At 41.3% G+C, this 24,053-nt stretch overlaps 2 protein-coding genes across 2 annotated transcripts; one reads left to right on the forward strand and one right to left on the reverse strand.

Annotated features, from left to right (window-relative positions):
• Positions 1–1,097: 1,097 nt before the first annotated feature.
• On the reverse strand, positions 1,098–10,966 carry LOC148116231 (vomeronasal type-2 receptor 26-like). Its single transcript, XM_087883520.1, has 3 exons — positions 10,740–10,966; positions 10,172–10,185; positions 1,098–1,943 (listed from the first exon to the last, which is right to left on the reverse strand). Exons 1-3 carry the CDS (start codon positions 10,964–10,966, stop codon positions 1,138–1,140), a joined length of 1,047 nt encoding a protein of 348 aa, XP_087739646.1. The 3' UTR covers positions 1,098–1,137.
• Positions 10,967–12,559: 1,593 nt separating this feature from the next.
• LOC148116232 (vomeronasal type-2 receptor 26-like) lies at positions 12,560–23,367 on the forward strand. Its single transcript, XM_087883521.1, has 8 exons — positions 12,560–12,716; positions 14,624–14,765; positions 16,205–16,496; positions 17,105–17,287; positions 20,076–20,186; positions 21,486–21,704; positions 22,096–22,129; positions 22,463–23,367. The coding sequence occupies exons 1-8, from the start codon at positions 12,560–12,562 to the stop codon at positions 23,365–23,367; spliced, it is 2,043 nt and encodes a 680-aa protein (XP_087739647.1).
• The last annotated feature ends 686 nt before the right edge of the window (positions 23,368–24,053 follow it).

The following is a 24,053-nucleotide window of genomic DNA, read 5'->3' on the forward strand; positions in this document are numbered from 1 at the left end:
ACTGGTTAGACAGCCCTCCTGTACATTTAAAGGTCTTCAACAGTTACGAAACATAGAAATAAGGCTTGGTAAAGCTCTCCTCAATGAGAAGCAGGAATAGCTAAGAACAGCAATCTTGCAAAACAGGCAGGCCATGGACTTGATGCTGCTCAAAATGGCCCATGGATGTGAGGGATTTCCTGGTTTGGGTTGCTTCAACCTTACTGACAATTCCTTGCAAGTAAAAGCAGTATGTGGTGGCCTATAGGTGGAGCAATCAGGAGGCTGTGAGTTCGATCCTAGGTAGAGGCAGATATTTCTCTCTCTGGGCACAATGAGAATATATCTGCTGCAAACTCTGCATTGGCAACTGGAAGGGCCAGTAAACACTCAGCTCCATTCAGTTGCCCTGACTCCACCCCACAAGGGATTATTATTATTATTTATTATTATTTATTCAATTTATATACCGCCCTTCTCCTAATGGACTCAGGGCGGTGCACAGCCAAAACTAAAATACATAACAATACAAAATTTAAAATTAATTAAAAGGGTTAATTTTGGGGTCAATAAATGACAAAAAAAAAAAAGCAGTATGCAAGATGCAAAGGATCAGGCACAAGGAGCTACACAACAAGCCTCAGTCTTCTATGAAATTGGCTTTCCTTGTGGGTACCTGGGACAGGCTGGTTGCAAAATTGGGCTTTAGATTACCCAGTTCTTCTGCGTGGCATTAAGGTCTTTTCAAACATTGTTTCCAGAAGACTGAGCGGATAAATCCAGTCCTTTCAGGATTTTGCCCCCCAAGAGGTGAAAAGGGATAAGAGCTGTGAAAAAACCAAGTTGTTGGAGGAGTGAGACCCTCTTAGCAAGACAGAAGCATAGAAAGAAGGTCTGCTTTTGGGACCCTGAACTCCTTGCTTCTCAGTACATTTTATCAAAACTGCTACTGCAAAACAACTGATTGTGTTTCTTTTTATTAAGGCAATAACTCTCGAGGATACTAACAGCAGATGGGTGGGAAAGTAACCTGAGGATTGTTATTTATGGATATTTGTGCTTACAACATCGATTGTATTTTTTATATGTATGATCATCATTTTTCATCATTTTCTTGGTTTGGCCTGTTAGGAGTCAAAATACGTCTGACTCACATAGCTAATTTCTTTTGGTCGTTAGTTGCTCCTTTGTGTTCAGGTCTGGCCTCAGAATAATAATGTAGCACTTGGGGATGAAGACGCAACCAAGCAGACCAGCACTGGAGGCCAAGATGGAGAAGACCTGCACAGCCACCATGTATTTCCCTTTGGTGCTCAGGTAGGTGGGCACAAAAGTCACCCAGACGCTGCAGAAGACCAGCATGCTGAAGGTGATCAGCTTGGCTTCGTTGAAGGCCCCAGGCAGGTTCCTGGCCAGGAAAGCCACCGTGAAGCAGATGGCAGCCAGGAAGCCCATGTAGCTGAGGGTGACGTAGAACATGACAACGGCCCCTTCATTGCATTGCAGGACGATCTCTCCAGGCTGGGAGTGGAGGTCAGAGTCAGGGAATGGGGGAGAAACTCCCAACCAGATGGAGCAGATGATAATTTGGACAGCAGAAGAAGAAAGGATGATGGAGTTGGCCAAGCTCTTCCCCAACCATCTCTTCACTCGGTTTCCTGGTTTTGTGGCCAGGAAAGCCAGCACCACCGTGATGGTTTTGGCCAAGAGAGAAGAAATGGCCACTGAGAAGATGATGCTGAAAACCGTCTGTCGGAGAAGGCAGGTGGCTTTCCTTGGTTGACCAATGAAGAGAAAATTAGACAAGAAGCAAAGCAGGAGGGAGACAAGGAGGATGTAGGAGAGGTCCCGGTTGTTGGCTTTGACAAGGGGAGTTTCTCGGTATTTAATGAAGATGAGTAAGACAAAGCCTGTGGTTAGGGAAAAGAATAGAGCAAACGACACCAGGATGTTGCCCAGATGTTCTTCATAAGACAGGAAGGTTATAAATTTGGGGATACATTGGACTTGATCCCCATTTGGATATTTATCATCCGGACACTTGGTGCATTTTTCTGTATCTGAGAAAACAAATAAACAAAAAAAAATTATTTAACATATTATCCTTTCACCTTCAAAGAAATACATTCGTGGGACAAGATGCATTTCTTACCATCTTCTCCACAGGAGGTTCATAAAAAGAATACCATTTTCTTAAAAAAAATTATATTTGTAATTGTTTATTAAATTGGGAGATGTCCTAGGATATTAATGATTTCCTGTGTAATGTGGAGAATCTTCATAGGAACCTACATTATTACAGGTAAATAATAAATCAGTTACTCTTTCTGGACACACTTCCTGAATCCTCCACATGGCACTTCTTAATATACAGGACTCAGGAGAGGCTAACTTTTGGAATCTAGTTTGCTGGCAGGGAAAGCTAGTCCTGCAAATAATCAAGAATGAATCCTGGGAGCAGCGATAATTTATTTGTCATGAGGTAGACCCCTAACTGTCCTCACCACCTCATTGTGGACCAGCAAAATCTTCTCGGTGATCCTCAACGGGGGAGCCATATAGAATGCATTGCAATCCCAAAGATGTTTTTTCCAAAAGGCAACTGGACTTTTTTTGTGTGTTTTTTTCTTTGAAAACATTTAGTTTCTCATCCATGATGTCTATGGAGATCTTCAATCATCCAGGTCATAGTTGTCAAACCATGAAACTAATCAAGGAGAGAAGCAACCTAGAACTAAGGAGAAATTTCCTGACAGTTAGAACAATTCATCAGTGCCTCCAGAAGTCGTAAATGTTCCAACACTGGAAGTTTTTAAGAAGAGATTGGATAACCATTTGTCTGAAGTGGTTGTAGGGTTTCCTGCCTAGGCAGGGGGTTGGACTAGAAGACCTCCAAGGTCCCTTCCAACTCTGTTATTCTATTCTAATTTCTTCCATTTAAACATTGGTAGGACTTCTCACACTTAGCAGGTTCAAGAGATTGTCACGTGGCCCATTTAGCACTCAAACTATGTGAACAAACTGTGGCTCAGGCCAAACTCCATCTTGTGTGCAGCTGCTCAGTTTCATGTACGTTAAATACAGTCAACTTTATCTTGATGCTCAAACTCTGAAACAATACAAGGTCCCTTCCAACTCTGCTATTCTGTTGTGTCCCAAAGACGTTTTTTCAAAAGGCAACTGGACTATCTTGTTTTTTTCTTCCTTGAAGAAGTTTCCTTTAAAACCGAAGAAGCTTCTTGGATGAGAAGTGAAACATTTTCAAAGAAAAGAAAACAAGAAAAACTAATTGCCTTTTGAAAAAAAAAAAGCACCTTTCAGGATAACCGTCATTGAGACGATTCTTGGAGACTGGAGACGCAATCTGTCACATCCTCCTCTCTGTTCCGAGCCACTCCTTCATGTTTGTCATCCCTTAGATAAGAAATTGTGCAGTTTGAAAATAAACAAGCTTCTAACTTTTAACTTGGACTTCCATGAAAATGCTCTGGTGTGGATGAATCCATTCCCTGTCTTTTTCTTTGGTGTCACCCACCTTCCTGAGTGGAGAAGGTCCCCTCTGGACAAGGAACGCAGTCGTAGCAGCAAACTGGCTCTCCTTCTCGAGCCCTCTTGACAAATCCAGGATGACAGTTTTCCACACATTTGGACTGAGGCAGGGACTGAGCAGAAAAGAAGGAATGCCAAAAGTAAAACCTCAGAACTCACCATCCATGGAAAATGGAGGTAGACATAAGCCTTAGGGAAGTAACTAGGTTTTGGTTAAATAAATATGAAATATCACCTGACTTCCCATCATTGACAGACAACCTATTCCATTCCATTCCATAATTCTTTTCCATTCCTATTTCTTCTATTCTATTCTATATTCCATTTCATTCCATTCCATTTTCTATTCCATTCCATTCCATTCCATTCCATTCCATTCCATTCCATTCTATTCTATTCTATTCTATTCTATTCTATTCTATTCTATTCTATATTCCATTCCATTTTCTTTTCTATTCTATTCCATCCCATCCCATTTTTTATTCTATTCTAAATTCCATTCCATTCCATTCCATTCCATTCCATTCTATTCTATATTCCATTCTATTTTCTTTTCTTTTCTATTCTATTCCATCCCATCCCATTCTTTATTCTATTCTAAATTCCATTCCATTCCATAATACTATTCCATTCTATGGCCCTATTAATATGGATTCCTCCGTTCTTCCTATAGCCATGATTTTCAAGGATGATGGTCTATCCCTTAAATTTATAATAAAATTTATTCTAGATGGTTTATTAATTTTTCTTTTATTAGATTTAAAAAAAAAATAAGTAGAACAATGCAGTGATGAAAAAGAAAATTCTGCCCAGCAGGATACTAAATTGCAGAGGGGAGACAAAAGGGCCATGATCTATGTCATAAAGTTTAGTCACCCAGCGTCCCATGTTGGACATGGCTGGATCAGCTGATAATAGTCTTCCATACTAGAGCATCTGAAGGACACCTTGGTCAATAGCACTGAAGCTTTCTAAGCCACCTAACAAAATTAGAAGAGTACCACTCCCCACATTAAATTCTCCATCTTGGTGACCAGGCTTAGCCCACATGAAATGGGTTCTAGGGCTTTGGAAGCCGGAGAAAAGTCTCCAATATTTTCCCTACCTTGTTGAGCGACTTTAGCCTTGACAGACCATCTTGGTTGATAATTACTCTCTGTCTTTCAACACTCCCAAGTTTCAGTTGGATGGGATCCTCCTCGGAGACAATCAAAATACATACAAAGTCCAGATCTGCTGTTATGTCTCCATTTTGGTCCAAGTAGAGTTTAAAGTGGGAAAAATTCCAAAATTCATTCTTCTCAAGGAAGGGGTGGAACTGGAATGAATTCATTCCCATATTTTAAAAGTAGAACCCTTCTTTCTTTTTTTTTAATCCCATGTGGTCTTTTAACATTTGAATCTTTCTTCAACACTTGTCTAAATTGCAAATATGCTTGGTTCGGGGGGTGGGGGAGTGTTACCACTATCTTCAAAAGTTAAAAAAGGTTCAGCAACATTTGTCAACCACATATTGAGAAAATATAGATTGAGAAAATAAATATTGACAAACTTTGTCAATTATATGGAACATTCTTGAACAGCTCACAAATAAATTAACAAACAAAGAGATTATGTATACACTCCCGGAAAACAACAGGGTGAGTAAAAGAAAGCAGGGATTTGTCAAGAAGAAAGTTGCCAATTTAATTTTCTCTCTGATAGTTGACAGGAAAAACACATCCTAATGAGCTAATTCTACCTTATTGTAAAGCCACATCAACAGAACTTTGCAAGTCTGAAAGTACAAATCTCCCACCATCAGTTTTGATTGGCTGAAAAGGTAAAGGTAAAGGTTTCCCTTGCACAGACGTGCTAGTCATTCCCGACTCTAGGGGTCAGTGCTCATCTCTATTTCAAAGCCAAAGAGCCAGCGCTGTCCAAAGACGTCTCCATGTTCATATGGCCGGCATGACTAAATGCCAAAGGCGCACGGAACGCTTTTACCATCCCACCAAAGGTGGTCCCTATTTTTCTACTTGCATTTTTTACATGCTTTCAAACTGCTAGGTTGGCAGAAGCTGGGACAAGGAACAGGAGCTCACCCCATTACGCAGCACTACGGATTCGAACCACTGAACTGCCAACCTTTCGGTTGACAAGTTCAGCGTCTTAGCCACTGAGCCACCGCAAGCCTGAAAAGTTAGGGATGATCATTTCTGAATTCCTTTTTTTTGCCTGTTATTCGGCTGTTGCCTGCCCCCTCTTATCTGGTTGTTCCCAGGAAATCTTCCCCATCATTCCTCAAGATCATTCTGACATGTCATTCTGCTTCTTAATGAAATGTAGGGATGGCAGTAATAAAACTTGATTTAGCAAAGTACTAACAAATTACTTCATGGGGTTATGATTAGGAAGCTACTTACGTAAGATCTGAATTGTGATAATTAGGTGGAGAAAAACTGTCTTAAGATGAAAGGAGCTGCTCCAGCCATGAAGAAAGACAACAAGGGAAAGAACTATATTTTTATGGCAGCTGAAAATCAGAAGATGCTTCTAGAAGCACCATGTTCAAATAACACAATCTCTTTGTTGGAAAGGATAGCGCACTCTTCCAATTACTAAAAAAATGTTACACAGAAGATTAAGCACTATATTCCATAGTTTATAGATATGGAAAAATGAACTCAGTCATAAGATGAGGAAATTCTGGCTGAATAAGAAGAAAAATGTCATAAAAGGAGGAGCCAGTGAACCTGAGAAATTCAGTCTCCTCTTGTCTTAATGCAAAGACTGAGCAAATATAGGCCAAAGAAATTTCAGCTGGGATTCATGCAGAAAGGAGTGGTTAGGCTAGATGGCCTCAAGGTCTCCATTAAATATATAAAGGTAAAATTCTATGATGCTAATCACAAACCATATACCTACAGGGATTTATTTAAAACTGCATGCATCCTTTTCAAATTAGCAATGTTTAATACCAAATATTAATAAATATTAATATTTATCTACCATGGTGTAGCTTCTTTGGAATATTAACTCCTGGTCAATTAGATTGGCCAAAAGTGTTGGACTTTTGTAGCATAATTAGATTGAGATGGTTCTTGTTCTTTTCCATTGGACTTCTTCTCAAACAGAACTGAGATTTGGGGACTGGAGGCTAGAACATACAATGAACCGTTGCAGGAACTGGGCATAACTGGTTTAGTGAGGAGAAGGACAGGGGAGACATGATAACATCTTCCAATATTTGAGGGGCTACCACAGAGAGGAGGGGATCAAGCCATTTTCCAAAACACCTGAAGGCCAGACAAGGAATAATGGATGGAAATTGAACAAGGTGAGATTCAACCTGGAAATAAGGAGAACAATCAACTAATGAAACAGAAGTTGCCTTCAGAAATAGTTGGAGCTTCAACACTGGAGGTTTTTAAGAAGAGACTGGACTACCATCTGTCAGAAATGGGGTATGAACTCCTGCTTGGGCAGGGGGTTGGACTAGATGACCTACAAGGCTCTTCCAACTCAGTTAATCTAATCTAATTAATGGCCACTTGACAGGGTCCCATACCTGCCATGGTTGCAGCCTTGGAGCTCCCAAACTCTCTTCGCCCTCCTTCCTACTCCTTCTGTATCTGGAGGAATATGCAACATTCAAGGCATGCGCCAGACTCTTAACGATACTGTAAATATGTTTGTTATTTTTGATCCGTAAAGTGTTCCTTCCCTGCTGGGTCTCCATTGATGCTTTCTGGGTGCATCTTCTCCGACCATTGACAAAAGAGACACGGTTTGAAAAAGAACAGTGAAAATACTGATCTTCATACTGGACATCTACAAAGAAGTAGGGTTCAAACGCATCCTCTTTTGGCCATTGTTTCCTCTGAAAAGTAAAAGACCAAATACTATGGACATGTTTGAGACATCTGTGTTTTTTCAATGAATATGTTCCCAAATTTGTGGTGATCCAGACTTTCCCTTCAATGGGTCCTGGCAAACCTTCAAGAGTTTCATGGAAAGGAAGGATTCCGTCTGAAATTGAAACGTATTCTAAGAAGTGAACAAAGACATTGACTTGTCTCCACTTAGAGAGGGCCTCTCTGAAGGATGCCGGATGTCTAGTCATTGAGATTCGTTGTGATATAACCACACAAATTCCATTCCTGACAAGCATAGGAGTCAAAATCCTCATGAAATTCTCTCCGTTCTCTGTGTCTGAAGCAAAGAGGCCAATCAAGGTCCATCTGAAATGGAGGAGCAATTGGATAATTGCTGGGTACTGGAACCTTCCTTTGGGGAGCATCCGGTGGTAAAAAGGGAATTGACTTTTATCACTCAGAGCCTCCGAAGCAGTTTGATAACTGATCTGAAAAGACAACGAAGAATGCTTATATTTGGGTTCGGATCAAGTCCAAATTAGCTTTTAATACGTCCAACTTCATTCTCTTGAACTTGTTAGAATAGTTTATTGTTGATTAGTCATGAGGTCTACAAAAATACAGAATATAAAACACAGAACATTAAGAACACAATATATAAACATAGAATAAAAAAATTAAGGAAACAAGAACACAAATAAAGAATGAAAATCATACTTCTGTATCACCTTTATAATTTCCCACAATCAGACGCAGATATACAGATTTTAGGTGAACTCTTTTGTTCCACTAAAGTGCCGTATTATATATAATTTTTGAATTCTCATAGCATAGGAAATGAGTTGTTTTAATATAAGGGTCACAATAGGTTGTTTTTATAATGTGTAGTCCAAGCTTTTGAAAGTTTTCTTTCTTATATAATTGAGATTGAAAGGATGAACATGTTAGTCTCTCTCTGGAGCTCCAGAAAGACAAGTTCATTGGGACTTGGTTAAATCTTCTATATTTCCAGCACATTCTCACTAAAATAAATATCTCCTGAAGGCACTTTTGCATTTAAATACTTGCCTTTTAATGGAACTTTTGTCTGTTAAAAATGACAGAATTTTAGAAATCTCAGTTTCTACAGCTTAATTTTATATCAAAAATTGTATATCCCAATTTTAGATAGGGGAAAAGTTGTATAAATTCCCAATTAAGCCCTGAGGGTGGAAGAACTTTTATCCACCCACACAATCCTTCTTAGATGATGTGATTATTTTAGTGATGATATATGTCTTAAAGCTTCAAATCACAGCTCCATATAAGAGTTTAGGGGTAATCTAAGGGAGAGAAGCAACCTAGAACTAAGGAGAAATTTCCTGACAGTTAGAACGATTAATCAGTGGAACCACTTCCCTCCAGAAGTTGTGAATGCTCCAACACTGGAAGTTTCTAAGAAGATGGATAACCGTTTGCCTGAAATGGTATAGGGTTTCGTGCCTAAGCAGGGGGTTGGACTAGAAGACCTCCAAGGTCCCTCCAACTCTGTTATTCTATTGTGTTCTAATCTCGGCATTATATACTTTAATAAATGGGGCTAAGGAAGTTGGATAGCTTAAATTTAAGTAGTAGATTCACTTATGTCCATGCTCTGGGCTCTTTTGATGTGGAGTGAGCAAAGATCCCATCTCCAAGAAAACTACCTCTAGATAAGGAAAGGTGTTACTTGCTCTATGGCTCACCACTGAATAGCCCTCTATGGGTATGATGTCATTTTTAAAATTCATAACTTTTGACTCTGATTTATTAAGAATCAGATACTTCTTATGGGAGTTGGAGCCAAGTCTTCTTTACAGCATATGGAACCCAACTTGACGGAGTCCTTGGTGCTGTCTGAGCTTGCTTGTTTTCTTCCAGACATTTCATAACCTGAACTGGCTAACATCATCAGTGCTAACCATCATCATCATCATCACTAGCACTGATGATGTTACCTAGTTTGGGTAAAGAAACATCTGCAAGAAAACAAGCAAGTTCAGAGATCACCAAGGACGCCTCATGTCAACCCCGAGCTACAAATATTCTCCTTTATTACGGGTATAATAAGAATAATAATACCATTCTCAGTTTATAACAAGATGATAATAGATGTATCTAGTGTCTTAGGCATGTGAACCGGAGGGTCCTTTATGAGTCCTGGTAAGTCATTCGTGTCTAGACTGAATAATAATGGTACAAGTATGCACCCTTCGTAAGCTTTGGTCCCATTTGCTACAAGTGTCCAGCAGAATCCACCCAAGCCATGAAGATGGTGACATGAGAAGATATGGCTGCTTTGATGGTTGCCTCCTTCTCAATATGGATCCCAATCACCAGCCATGAGACCTCAAATGGCTATGGTGAAAAACAGCTCCTGAATTCCATGGAGAAGATGCAAGTGGGGATATTGATCACCCACCAACTCTGCTCTCACTTTACCAGATACACAAACACACACACACACACACACACCTGTGAGGCTTTGTAGGTGCCTCCTAAAGTTGACATCTGGATGGAGATGTCCCTTCTTGCTGCATCGAGAAGAGTCAAAAGACTGTCCTTCTTCCCACAGCTGTAGTTGGGAACATTGGCTTCTCCAGTAGAGAGCATGTCCAGCAAAGCATCTGAAGTGGCAAGTGAGCTCAGCGAGTTGTCATGGATGTTGTAGCCAAGTGTGAGATTGTGCAGGAGCTGTGGGTTCTTGTTAGCCATGTGAATGGCAAAAATGAACCGGACAATTCTAAACTTATCAGAAGATAACCTACCTGAAGCTGCCCACCTGTGGAAAAATATTCATATTATCAACACCACCATCGAAAGCAATAACAGGATATTGTTTAATGTATTTTCTCTTTGTCACACAAGCCTATTGAATTTTAAGCCAATACTGATCCAAAACTAGAGGCAAAAATTAAACCATTCAATGAGCATTTATAGATAGATACAGATTAAGAGAGTTGGAAGGGACCTTGTAAATCATCTAGTCCAAACCCCTCACCCTCACCCAAGCAGACCCTGAACCATTCCTAACAGATGGCAGTTCAGTCTCTTCTTGAAAACTTCCAGGGATGGGCTTGACATAGGAAATTGCAACCTTTTCAATAGTTACTTTAAACAAAAGTCAGTTTTCAAACAGAGGAACTCAGGGCTGGATGGGGAGGAAGAAATAATCTGGAGTTCTTTTAGCTGTTTCTCCATCTTTGGATTTGAGTCTCTTCCAGGAAATTAGGTGGGTCCTTCCATATAGGAGTAAGTGAAATAAGGAGGGGAAAAAAGGAGAATATTACATCTGAAAATGGAAGGAGTGCAAATCCATCATCCTGAATGACTTACGAGTCAGACTGAGTAGAAGGAGCCATGTTGAAAGGCAACGTTATATTTGAGCTTAATGTTGCTGTGGTGACCATGCTAATGAGATGGTCTCCTGGCCTGTAATAGCTTGGTGGATTTTTTCCATCCCGGTGCTCCAAATTCATCGGGCACTTCCTCCTAAGCTTTCCAGAGACTGGCTGGAACACCGGCAGCATCAGAAGCATCAGGAGCAGAATCAGGAGGTCCATCATTCCTTGGGCTGAATCAATCCCTTTCTAAACAAGGACACCAAGAAGATACGGAAGAATTCCAGGCTTCCCACAAGATGGAAATGCCAGTGGTTCTTCTGATTCAGACAAAAACAAGCTGAGCTTCATCTGGAAAAGAGAGAAAGTACATTCAAGAGCAGAGCTCCTACCTGTCTCAAAATGTGTGCCATCAAAGAGCCTGACCTGAAGCATTTATCCTTTTCTGATGCAAGATCCCTTCCATGCTGCTTCAGTCTGATGTTTACATCAAGGCAGTCGCTGGAGAATTGACAGAAGAGGTCACAGAGAACAGGATGGCGATAATTACACTGTGAAGCAACTTCTCCTCTGGGAACCCTGAAGTTCTACCAGGGCTCCATGTGAGGAGGGATGTCTGGAGAAAAACATCAAAAATCACAGATACACACCTAGGGACATTATTCTGTAATGGTTGTGGTCCTTGCTGTCCGGACATGCCCAGAAAATTATCGAAGTACAGATTAGGTGAGATCTGGCTCAAAAACAGTAACTGTGAGAGGGACCTTGGAGTCCTAATGGATGACCACTTGAATATGAGCCAGCCGTGTGCAGCAGCAGCCAAAAAACCTAATACAATCCTGGGTTGTATAAACAGAGGCACAGAATCAAAATCACATGACGTATAAATGCCGCTTTATAAAATCCTTAGTAAGGCCACACCTGGAATACTGCAACCAATTTTGGTAACCATACTACAAGAAAGAGGTTGAGACTTTGGAAAAAGTGCAGAGAAGAGCAACTAAGATGATCAAAGGCCTGGAGACTAAAACATATGAAGAACAGCTCTAGGATTTGGGTCTGGCTAGTCTAGAGAAAAGAAGAATTAGGGGTGACATGATAGCAATATCCCAGTATTTGAGGGGCTGCCCCAAAGAAGAGGGGGTGAAATTATTCTCCAAAGCACCAGAGGTCAGGACAAGAAACAATGATTGGAAAAAAGAGAGAAGCAACCTGGAATTAAGGAGAAATAACAGTGGGGACAATTAACCAGTGGAACAGCTTCCCTTCAGAAATCATGGGAACTCTGTCACTGGATGCTTTTAAGAAGAGACTGGACAGTCAGTTATCTGAAATGATAATGGTATTGTCAGGCTTCGAGGTCGTCTCAAATAAATTGCATTTCAAACAAAGTCTTTGAAGGAAAACTCCTATTTATTAAGCACGACATTCCACACCTGACTCCATCGAAGCCAATACTGACTTCCAGACCCAAAACCCTCCCTTTCCTTTCCCCACTCCTCTGCACTCATTGGCCATCTTCCAAGTCATTCTACCCCTAATCTCCCGTTCCAGCTCAAAGGAATTTCCCCCCTCCCATCCCATCTCCTAGGGGATATTATCTCCAGGGAAAATAAGTAGGTGAAAAGTCAAACGTCCCTTTCCAGATGCCTCCGCCTCTCCTTCTTATGTCAGCACTAGAGTAAATGCAGCTTGAAGTGCTGACACGTATTAGTACTCCTGGTACTAAAGAGAAGTCATGATTCTTGCCTAGGGGGTCACTTTGGGTTTTTAAAAACCCTCCATTTGACTAGGAGGCAATTCTGGTGGCCAAAGATGAAAGCTGATGTAGAAGACTACGTGAGGAGCTGTGCCACCTGCGCCACCATGAAATCCAGACCAGGGAAGCCCCCTGGACTTTTCCAGGCTGTAGCCGAACCCACAAAGCCCTGGGAGGAGATTGCGATGGACTTCATAGTTGAGCTCCCTGACAGTGAGGGCAACCGTTTCATTTGGACTGTCATTGATTTATTCTCCAAGCAAACTCGCTTCACTGCGTGCAGCGGACTACCCTCAGCCAAAAAACTGGCAAAGCTGTTTGTGAAACACATCTACAGGCTACATGGAGTCCCAAAAAGAATAATATCGGACCGCGGGGTCCAGTTTACCACTACGTTCTGGAGGGAGTTCCTACAATCCATTGGGTCATCCCAGGGACTTAGCTCGGCTTTTCACCCATCGACTAATGGATCGGCTGAAAAATTGAACTCAATGGTGGAGCATTACATTAGGTGTTATGTCAATTATCAACAAGAGAACTGGGTGGACTTGCTACTGTTTGCAGAAGTTGCTTATAATAATGCAGTACACAGCAGTACTGGGTTGACTCCTTTTCAGATAACTACGGGCATGGATTTTGTGCCGATGCCTGAGTTGCCTCGAGAGCCGCCTACTTCTATGTCCCTAATGGAGTGGATGACCTCGTTGAAAAAGGGTTGGGAGAATACAAAAAAAAAGCTTTAGCGGTGTCAGCAGAAAAGTATAAGGCCCAGGCCGACAAACACCGGGGTCTCCAACCACCTTTCGGAATAGGTGATAAGGTGGATTTGTCAACCAAGTACCTGAGATTGAGGTTGCCTAGCAAGAAGTTTGGACCCAAATTCATTGGTCCCTTTCCCACAGTGAAAGTGATTAATCCGGTGACTGTCCAACTTAGACTCCCTCGCATATTAGGGAAAATACACCCCGTTTTCCACAGTAGCTTATTGAAACCGGTTAGAGAATCCACCCTCTGACCTTTGCCAGCTGCTCCGCACCCCCCCCCTTTAGTAGTACAAGGGAAGACTCCTTATGAGGTGAAGAAAATCCTGGACTCTACAGGGGGCGATTACAATATTTGGTGCACTGGAAAGGCTACCCTTTGGCTGAAGCTACTTGGGTTAAAAGTTGGGATGTGAAGGCTGATGCACTCGTGAAACAGTTTCATGACAAATTTCCTGACAAACCGAAAGGTCCTCCGGGGGAAGGGAGGGGGGGTTGAAGGGATTGGTGCTAGCTACATACCAAACAAAATTTTCTGGCTCCAAGGAGTTGTTAGACAACACTCCTGCAGAGGTTAAATTAGCCTAATACCTTTGACATCTATTTTTTAAAATCTATGGCAGAAGTTAGTTTCTTATTTCATCCCCTGCCATGGGGTTTTAAATAAACCATCCATTTTATCCAGATGTTGTTACGATTGTTCACACTTACTAGGGGACAACTGATTGTCTTGTGCCACCCTACTTCATTCATACTATCCAAACAAACTGTGGGTCAGACTCCATCTTGGGTTCAGGTGCTCAGTTGCAGGTAGGCCAAATTCCACCTGAACCTTGACCCTCAAGTCCATCTGCTCCTTGGATCAACAACAGACTTCTGATGTATGAAGAGAAGCTATTGCTAAGTGGGTAAGATATTGGTCCTCCCTGCAATTATCAGAATAACAGTCATTCTAAATGTATCCCCCATGGATTTCAACCCAGAAAAATATTCTGAGGTAAAATAAGCTTTTAAAAATAGGCTCTGAGTTTCCTCCTCCTGAAAAGGCAACTCCTGGCTTTGGTGAGACTCAGCTGGTCTTGGTTTTCTCTTTGGTCACAGACCAAGGATAGGTAAGGGGAAGATGTAAATTTGCCCTGGGACCATCCAGGTGGCATCGTCTCTCTCTCTCTCTCTAGTGCCGAAACTCTGGTGTGATTTCAAGGGCTACCTGCACTTCAACTGCTGAACAAACCTTGATTTCTGATCGAGGAGGAAAGGTGAGAAGAATGGCTGGACTGCCTCTCCTCCTGCTACTGCTCTTCTGGCTCCTGCCTCCAACTTCTGCTAAGAGGATGCCAATCAAATGTGTGTTCGCAGATCCTTATCAGAATCAGAGACAATGGGATTATAGCACGTCTGGTGACCTCATTATTGGTGGGAATTTACTCCTGGTAACTATTGTTTCATCCAGTCTCCCAGACTTTCAAAAAAACCCATACCAGCTTCCTTTCAGGATTTCGTAAGTTTCTCCTATTGGGAAAGATGTAAAGAATTCTTTGGTTTGTTTTTGGTTCAGAGTCTAATTTTAGAAATATTTGTTCTAGTGATAATTATAATCTCCTACTTTTTCCTTTTCTCAATGAAGAGGCAAACTTCTCTGTCTTTCTACAACTCTTCATCAGGAAGATGATAAACAACATAAAATGTAAAGAGGAACTACACCTTGGAAACTGAGGCATCCTTGGTGTTCTCTGAGCTTGCTTGTTTCCTTGCAAATTTTTCATCACCAAAACTAGGTAACACCCGAATAATGTGAACTAATCTGGGTAATGAAACATCAGCAAGAAAACAACCAAACTCTGAGAGCATCAAGCACCCTTTAGCTACAAATATTCTCCTTTATTGGTACTCTTTGTGAGAAGAGAAATACAGGTATATCCATTGGGAAGTTGCAGGTAATAAGGGCCAGGAGTGGGCTTGCAGGCCTCATTGAACCAAAGTTTTAAATTAACATAATTGCAAAATGTACCAGACATATTTCTAGTACGCTGACTTGTGTGCTGCATTTCTTGCAAAGTACATGGTTTTGAGATATATTTGGAATCGGAACACTGAAACTGTGAGAAATAGGGAACTGAAAGTAGCTGATGGATAGAGGTTTGAGATGGACCGGGGGGGGGGGGGTTGCAGAGAGTGACGGTCAGTAAGAATGTAAGAAAGAACAGGGAAGGGAAACTATGGAATGTGTATGTCAGTATAAAAAAAAAAGAAGGTAGAAGAAATGTGACTTGAGATGAGAACAGGGTCCTTTGCCCAATAGCAGTCCTTGTAGGACTTGCTATGTGTGTCCTTGGACCCCATTGCAATGGTTTAATAATGTATGTTTTGTCACGAAATTGCATTGCTATGATGGCTTTTCATGTTCCAAATTGTTCCTGAAATAGACCTCTGAATCTTAAAGTAAGATATATTGCTTGTGGTTTCCTATTTGGTTAATTTATAATATTAATTTGAACAGAAAATTGTAGTGGAAAACTCAGATAAAAGGTCTATCCTTTTCTAGTATGGGATACTGGAAAAAAAAACTGAACTCAGTTTTGGAATCATCAGTGCTCAGGATTGATGGCCTTCAAGAAACCTTCAAGATGCTCAGAGAGACTGAAATTAATTCTGGTGCTGGAGGAAGAGTTAAGAAGGATGACATTCACTTGAGCAAAGTGTAGAAGGACAGAACAATAGAAGGGTATAAAAATGGTCCATGAAATGGAGAGACAGGCATTTCTCCTTTCTGATAAAGGCCTTCAAATTTAATGAAAGGACAACTTAAAAAATAACAACCTTCATTTGTTCTTCGGACTTGCTGCTCCACACAAAATACAAAAATGGGAAGCAAATCAAATCCCATCTCAGACACACCCCATCTTTTCTGTAATGTTCCCAATGTTTTTCTCACTCTAGACCCATACCCAAGAATTACCAGCAGTTCCAGGCCTTGGTGTTTGCGGTCAAAGAGATCAACAAGGATCTGGATCTCCTGCCCAACATCACCCTTGGCTTCCATATCCACGACAATTTCCAGATTGAGGTGAAGATTTCCATAATCTGCCTCTCCCTGCTCTCCAGAAAAGGCCGATTGGTTCCAGGTTACAAATGGGACTGGAAGGACCCTCTTCTCTCTGTCATTGGAGGTGACAACCCCAAATCCTCAAGGCACATGGCCTCCATCTTCAGCATCTACAAGGTCCCACAGGTAAGGAGGCTTCTTTAGATAGACTGATGGAGTAAAATAACAGAAGCACAACTGAAGCCAAAGATGGAACCAGAGGTGTCTTTGGGGAGGAGTCAGTGAGTCTATGATTTAGAGAATTCATGATAAGTTGAATTCATTTTTATATTTTATGTTTTGATTTATATAGCTCCAAAGAGATAACGAGATAATTCTGAAATGCTGTATTTGCCAAGAGGAATTCCTTCCTAAGTTACTCTTCATTGAAGTTTAGCAAACCTTTCTGTGTACTTTAGTCTCTGTATCAGGTTGATAGTTTGTTCCCTTGGCCTCTCACCTCTTACAACCAGGCAAAATATGAAATTACAGCTCCTCCTAAGAAGGGAAGAAGTTTCAGCTTGTCCCTTAAAGTAAGTCAGTTGGTTGTAGGGCAATCAATCACAAAGTGGTGACCCCTACAGTCACCATAAAACTTAACTTCGTTTTTGAAAGAAGAATCTCCCTTTCTCCAGCTTGGTGTTGGCTTTGAGTTCACTCAAGGAGAAAGAGCAGTTCATCCTTCCTTCTTCCGGATTAATCCCAGTGAATTTCCTGAGTATGAGGGTTTAGTCCAGCTCCTTCTGTACTTCCAGTGGAACTGGGTTGGGCTTCTGGCCCCTGAAAATGATGATGGAGAACATTTCGTCTCATCTATCTTGCCAATGCTGAAGGAGAAGGAGATCTGCCTGGCCTTCAATGATAAGTACAAGTTTGATGTTAATGCTTTTACAGAATTGAAAATGCTTCGTCTTTTCAAAGCTTTGTCTAGCACTGAAGTGATTATTCTATTTGGAGACTCCCATAGTATTTCAAATGTACTGGTGGCATTGTATTGTCATGAAGAATTGACAAAGAAACCATTTTTGAAAGTTTGGATCTTAACTTCTCATTGGAAAGTTAATGTGATAGCATCTATTGGGATACTGAAAGATATCAAGCGCTTCCATGGATCTCTGCATTTTAGGGACCGCACAGCTGATGTCCCAGAATTCAGCCATTTCCTCCTGTCTTTAGACCCATTGAACCCACAAGGGGACCCCTTTCTCCCACTATGGTGGCAATGGGTCTTTGGCTGCAGCTTCCACCAGGTACCTCAGAATAAGGAAAAACATTGTACAGGAAAGGAGAATTTACAAAAGGTGCCAATTTACATCTTTGAAACAAGCATGACAGGTGAAAGTTACAACATCCACAATGCCGCTTATGCTGTGGCACATGCGTTACATGCAATGGATGGATCAGGAGGGCGACCAACTAAGTTGAGGCTTGGAAACAGGATCTCAAATGTCCAATCATGGCAGGTAATCTATAGGACTTTCTATCCAATCTACACATCCTTAGAGTGGAAACTTCCCACATGCATCTCCTGAATTACTGATTTGTAATTGTAATATGCGATTGAATTTGTATTTGCAATTGTGATATGTTTGCTGCCATATGCATGCATTTCAGAACAGTTTAAGAGAGCAGTTGTTAAAAAAATAATATCAATAAAGTGTGAGATTTTATTGGAAAGGGGTAAAGGAGGGAAGGAGAAAAGTAAACAAAACCAGTTGTCCATAAGTTCTCTAGAGCAGTGGTCACCAACTGGTGGTCCGTGGAAAACTGGTGGTCCGCGAGAAAATTTTGGTGGTCCTCAGAAGAATTATTTGCATTTTTTATATTGCACTAAATCAGGGGTCCTCAAACTATGGACCCTGGGACAGATACGTGCAATGAATGTTTGTGTTGCTGCAGAGAGTCTCCCCCTTCAGGGTCTTTTTGTGCTGGTTGGAGGGGGGCAGAAATTCCAACTTGGGGTCTACTTCAGCCTCCTGGTGTGGGGCTTTGGCTGAAGGCTGGAAGGAAGAGCCACTGGTGGCAATGAGCCAGAGGGCCTCATTCCAGTGGGACTGCCTCATGGCCTGGAACTGGCTGACCATCTCAGCCCACTGAACCTCCAGGAACCAGTACCTGGCCTTGCACTCCTGCAGGTCTTCCCTCTGATTGGAAAGCCTATGCTCCTAGTCCTCAGTGAGGTGCTTCTGCCGAGCCTCCTTCTCGGTCAGATCCAATATAAACTGAGCTGTTTTGCCAACTCTTTCTCGTGGTGGCTGCTTAGCTCCAACAACTGCTTCTTTTTTTATATAAAAGTAGTTTTTATTGAATATAAATATTAAAAAAGACATACGTAACATATACACAACAACCATTTATACAACATATACACAAAAAGAGTGTAATTTCTTCTTAAGCATTTTTTCAGAGTGACATTCTACAATTCTACTTATGATATATTCTTTCACCTCTCCTTAATCTAATAACATTTTTTATTATATATATATTTAAATCGGTAATATTTCCCCTATATTTTTTGTATATTTCTGATTTTTAACCAATTATACCAATTATTCCATATTTTATAATAGTCTGATTCTTCTCTTTCTTGTAATTCTTTGGTTAACCAACAACTGCTTCTTGTTAGGACCCTAAGGAGCCCAGGCGGTCAGACAAGGAGTGGCGAGTAGAGGCTGGCAAGGTGCCCCTCGATGTGAGTGACATCAAGTTGGCCACGCCCACCCAGTCACATGACCATCTTGCCACGCCCACCCAGCCATTCATTAGGCGCAGATCATATTAGTGGTCCGCAGGACTTAAAATTATGAATTTAGTGGTCCCTGAGGTCTGAAAGGTTGGTGACCCCTGCTCTAGAGGAAAGACGTTCCTATAAGGTCCCAAATGTTCTTCAATGGTTACCTGAGTTTAATAATAATAATAATAATAATAATAATAATAATAATAATAATAACAACAACAACAACAATAATAACAATAACAATAACAATAACAATAACAACAACAACAACAACAACAACAACAACAACAACAATAATAATAATAATAATAATAATAATAATAATAATAATAATAATAATAATAATAATAATAATAATAATTTTATTTCTATACCGCCCTTCTCCCGAAGGACTCAGGGCGGTGTACAGCCAATTTAAAAACAAAAGACACAACAATGATTAAAAATTAAAATAATTAAATAGATTTGGCCGGTTTAAAACCCCGAAAATTTAAAATACCCCAATTTAAAATTATTATGTTGATAGCCCGGCCTGGCGGAACAACAGGGTCTTCAGTGCACAGAGAAACACCCGGAGGTCGGAGATCTTGCGCATTTCCGGGGGCAGTTCGTTCCACAGGGCTGGGGCTCCCACAGAGAAGGCCCTCCCCCTGGGTGTCGCCAGCCGACATAACTTGGCCGATGGCACCCTGAGGAGACCCTCTCTGTGGGAGCGGACTGGTTTGAGACGGTGACAAATCCATGCAGGAGGTGTCAGCTCTGAGCAAGATGAAAATCTGGATGCTTCAAGAAGTTGACATGTCCTAGTGGGCCCATTTGCAGAACCACCTCAGTTTCCCTCAGTATGTAGCCTGAATCCAACCTGTAAAAAGTCAGTCATCATCAACCCAAATTCCTTTTAACTTCCTTGGTACATATTTCTGTGGCTTAGCATTCTGTGTGACTCTCTGCCACTTGTTTAATTTGCCATTTCTTCAATTGCTCTGCAGAATCTGTCACCCTCAGCACATCAAGCAGCACTCAAAGTGGACATAATGGATGACTGGCCTGAAATCCCTCAGACTTTTCAAAGGATTTCAAACATTGGGCCTCTCTCCACAGTGAGGTGACAAACCAGAGCTGGGTTTTCCTTACACAAAGCTCCTCTTGGTCAGACAAGGTTCCTGCATTCTTCTCAATTAGCTTAACAATCAGCTGGAGAAAGTCAATGGGATTATATTATTTCATCATTCCTAAAATGCATTTCTCATTTATAAGACCCTGGGCCAAAGCAAGTGTTTTAATATGTATATATTTAAAAATGTCTAAATCATTGGCTCTGCAACCAAACAAGACATACACAGACTTCAACGAATAATTAGAACTGCAGAAAAAAAACAGTTGCTACCAACCTGCCTTCCATTGAGGACCTGTATACTGCACGGGTCAAAAAGAGGGCTGTGAAAATACCTACAGACACCTCACATCCTGGACATAAATTGTTTCAACTTCTACCCTCAAAACGATGCTATAGAGCACTGCACACCAGAACAACTAGACACAAGGACAGTTTTTCCCACCATGCCATCACTCTGCTAAACAACTAATTCCAAAAACATTGTCAAACTATTTATTAAGACTGTATTACTATTATTCTTCTCATCCTTCCTATTACCTATCTCTTCCTGCTTATGACTATAACCTTGCTGCTTGTATCTTTATGATTTATATTGTTTTATTTAGTTTCCTAGTATGATTTGATTGCTCATTTAGTATCATATGACTATCACTAAGTGTTGTATCTTATCATTCTTGATGAATGTATTTTTGATGTACACTGAGAACTTATGCACCGAAGACAAATTCCTTGTGTGTCCAATCACACTTGGCCAATAAAGAATTCTATTCTGTTCTATTCTATTCTATTCTATTCTATTCTATTCTATTCTATTCTATTCTATTCTATTCTATTCTATTCTATTCTACTCTACTCTACTCTACTCTACTCTACTCTACTCTACTCTATTCTATTCTATTCTATTCTATTCTATTCTATTCTATTCTATTCTATTCTTCTATTCTATAAAACAATATAATGAAATTCTAAATGTGGAATTAAAATATTCCTCTAATATTTGAGACGACTCTGAATCCTGACAGAATCATTTGGTAAAACTGGAGTTGAAGAAGCCACGGTAGACATGCCCAATGATAAAGAGAATTTGTGGTATTGGGAAATGAATGAAATATTCGGTGTTATCCTTGATTGCTAAGATCACCATGAAGGGAAATCTTCTAGCTTCTCAGATATACAACCATCTGCTAAGATGATGGCCATCACAGAATGATAGAAGCTCTTGATATCTCATTTGTGGCTTCCAGCCAAGTATTCCAATGTCTGAAGGTTCCTTTTCTTTCAGATTCTTCCCTATTTGAGAAAAGTCCAATTCAACAATTGTGCTGGAGATGAAATCTCCTTCTCAGAAAATGGACTGGGATCTGGTGGTTATGATCTTCTGAACTGGGTTCTCCTGCCCAATCAATCTTTTGTCCCCATGAAAGTTGGGCAAATAGACCTTGGGGCTCCCCCAGGCCAGGATTTCACTATTAACACCGATGCTATCATCTGGGCCACAAAGGTGAGCTGTTAAAAAATCTTCTAAATTCAGAGAAGGATTCATACTCTCCTGGGAATAGCCATCTCAAGCATTTCTCTTTTCCCTTTTAGAAGGTGCCCTTTGCCAGGTGTGGCCTGAAGAGGTGCCAGGCAGGAGAGAGGAGAAGAGTTCCAGAGGGAGAGCAGGTTTGCTGCTACCAATGTGACCCTTGTCCAGAAGGGACCATTTCTAATCAGACAGGTAAAGCTCATCTCAAATTTATACAGTAACTTCTAAGATCAAGGAAGCCATTAAGTAGGAACAAATATCAATTCTGTTGTCATTCTTGTTGATTGACATTTTTCAAAATATTCATGGTTTCCAGCAGAACCTCTGAATTCATGGATCTAAACTGTGCTTCCCCCTTCCTCAGCCACTTTTCCTGCTCCTCAGCCATTTAATGCAAGGTAGCTTCAGGGCAGAATTCATGGATTCCCCAATAGACATTCTACTCCTTCTCTTACAGGTTCAAGGTTTAATGTTCATTATTTTGCTTCTTCTGTCAGCATTATCAGTCTCCCAGGAAATTGATAGACTCATTGGAGAAAGAGAAGATGGATCTAGCTATGTCTGCCTGCCCTTCTCTGCCAAAAAAGACTGAATGAGTTAATGCAAAATATAAAGCAGAGAAATTGAGCCCAAGAGCTGAAAGGCTTAATGTATCCTCTGGGTTATCAGTAGTAAAGGATGATTAGCCCTTTTTGGCACACCATGAAATGAAAACTGACTCTTGATTTCAGATGCAGCTTCCTGTGATCCCTGCCCAGAAGACCAATACTCCAACATGGAAAAGGACCACTGCATTGCCAAGAAGCTCCACTTCCTTTCCTATCAAGAGACCCTGGGATACACTTTGGCTTCTCTCACTCTTTCTCTATCTATGATCACGCTGGCAGTTCTGGCAGTTTTTTGTCAACATCATGATACACCAATCGTCAAGGCCAACAACAGAAATCTCACCTACCTCCTCCTCATCTCCCTCCTGCTCTGCTTCCTCTGCTCCTTCCTCTTCATTGGTCGACCTGGAAAGCTCACCTGTCTCTTTCGACAAACTGCCTTTGCCATTCTCTTTGCCCTTGCAGTTTCCTCTGTGTTGGCAAAAACTGTCATGGTGGTTCTGGCTTTCATGGCCACCAAGCCAGGGAACAGGGCAAGGAAACTCATAGGAAAACCACTGACCAACTCCATTGTCTTAGCCTGTCCCCTGGTCCAAGCAGTTCTTTGTGCCACCTGGCTGGTAACCTCCCCACCATTTCCCAACATGGACTTTCATTCCTTGGTAGGAGAGGTCATCTTGGAATGTAATGAAGGCTCAGCTTTGATGTTTTACACTGTCCTTGCCTATCTAGGTTTTTTGGCCCTCATGAGTTTCACAGTGGCCTTTCTGGCTAGGAAATTGCCTGACAGCTTTAATGAAGCCAAGTTCATTACTTTTAGCATGCTGGCATTTTGCAGTGTTTGGATCTCATTCCTTCCCACCTACCTGAGCACCAAAGGGAAGTCCATGGTGGCCGTGGAGATCTTCTCCATTTTGGCCTCTGGGGCTGGTCTCCTGGCTTGCATCTTTTTCCCCAAATGCTACATTATCCTACTTAAACCCAATCTGAATTGTAGGGAAAATATAATGAGGCAGAAGAATCTCTGATTTATACGAAAATTAGAAACTTTCAATTTCAATCAGACTAAAGCTGGAAGGGACCTTGGAGCTCAAGCAGGAGACCCTACATCATCTCAGACAGGTTGTCAACCTCCTGCCTGGGCAGGGGGTTTGGACTAGAAGACCCTGAAGGTCCCTTCCAACTCTGTTACTCTATTCTAAAACAGCTTCAGCTGAAGCCATAGAAATAGCAATAGCACTTAGACTTATATACCGCTTCAAAGTACTTTTACAGCCCTCTCTAAGCAGTTTACAGAGTCAGCATATTGCCCCCAACAATCTGGGTCCTCATTTTATCCACCTCAGAAGGATGGAAGGCTGAGTCAACCTTGAACTGGCAAGATTTGAACTGCCAAACTGCAGCTAGCAGTCAGTTGAAGTAGCCTGCAGTACTGCACTCTAACCACTGTGCCACCTCAGCTCTTCATCTAGGCCATACTTACTTCTGTTTCATTTCTTGGTTGCCATTCAAGGGGGAGGGGGGAGAGTATGGTGGGGGGACTCAGGAATGTGGTGCCTCGGATGGCTAACCATAACATCCACCAGCCGGCGTGAGAACCAAGGTCATTTCAACGGATATCTATTGAAGTTGAGCGGGAACCTACATCTCGACTGATAGGACCATGTGACTTGAGAGACAAAGGGGGGTGGGGAGGTCTTATTCTTTTAACTAT

Source organism: Pantherophis guttatus, chromosome 1 (genome assembly GCF_059756535.1).
Source record: "Pantherophis guttatus breed Tessera chromosome 1, ASM5975653v1, whole genome shotgun sequence".
In the NCBI taxonomy this organism is placed as follows: domain Eukaryota; kingdom Metazoa; phylum Chordata; class Lepidosauria; order Squamata; family Colubridae; genus Pantherophis; species Pantherophis guttatus.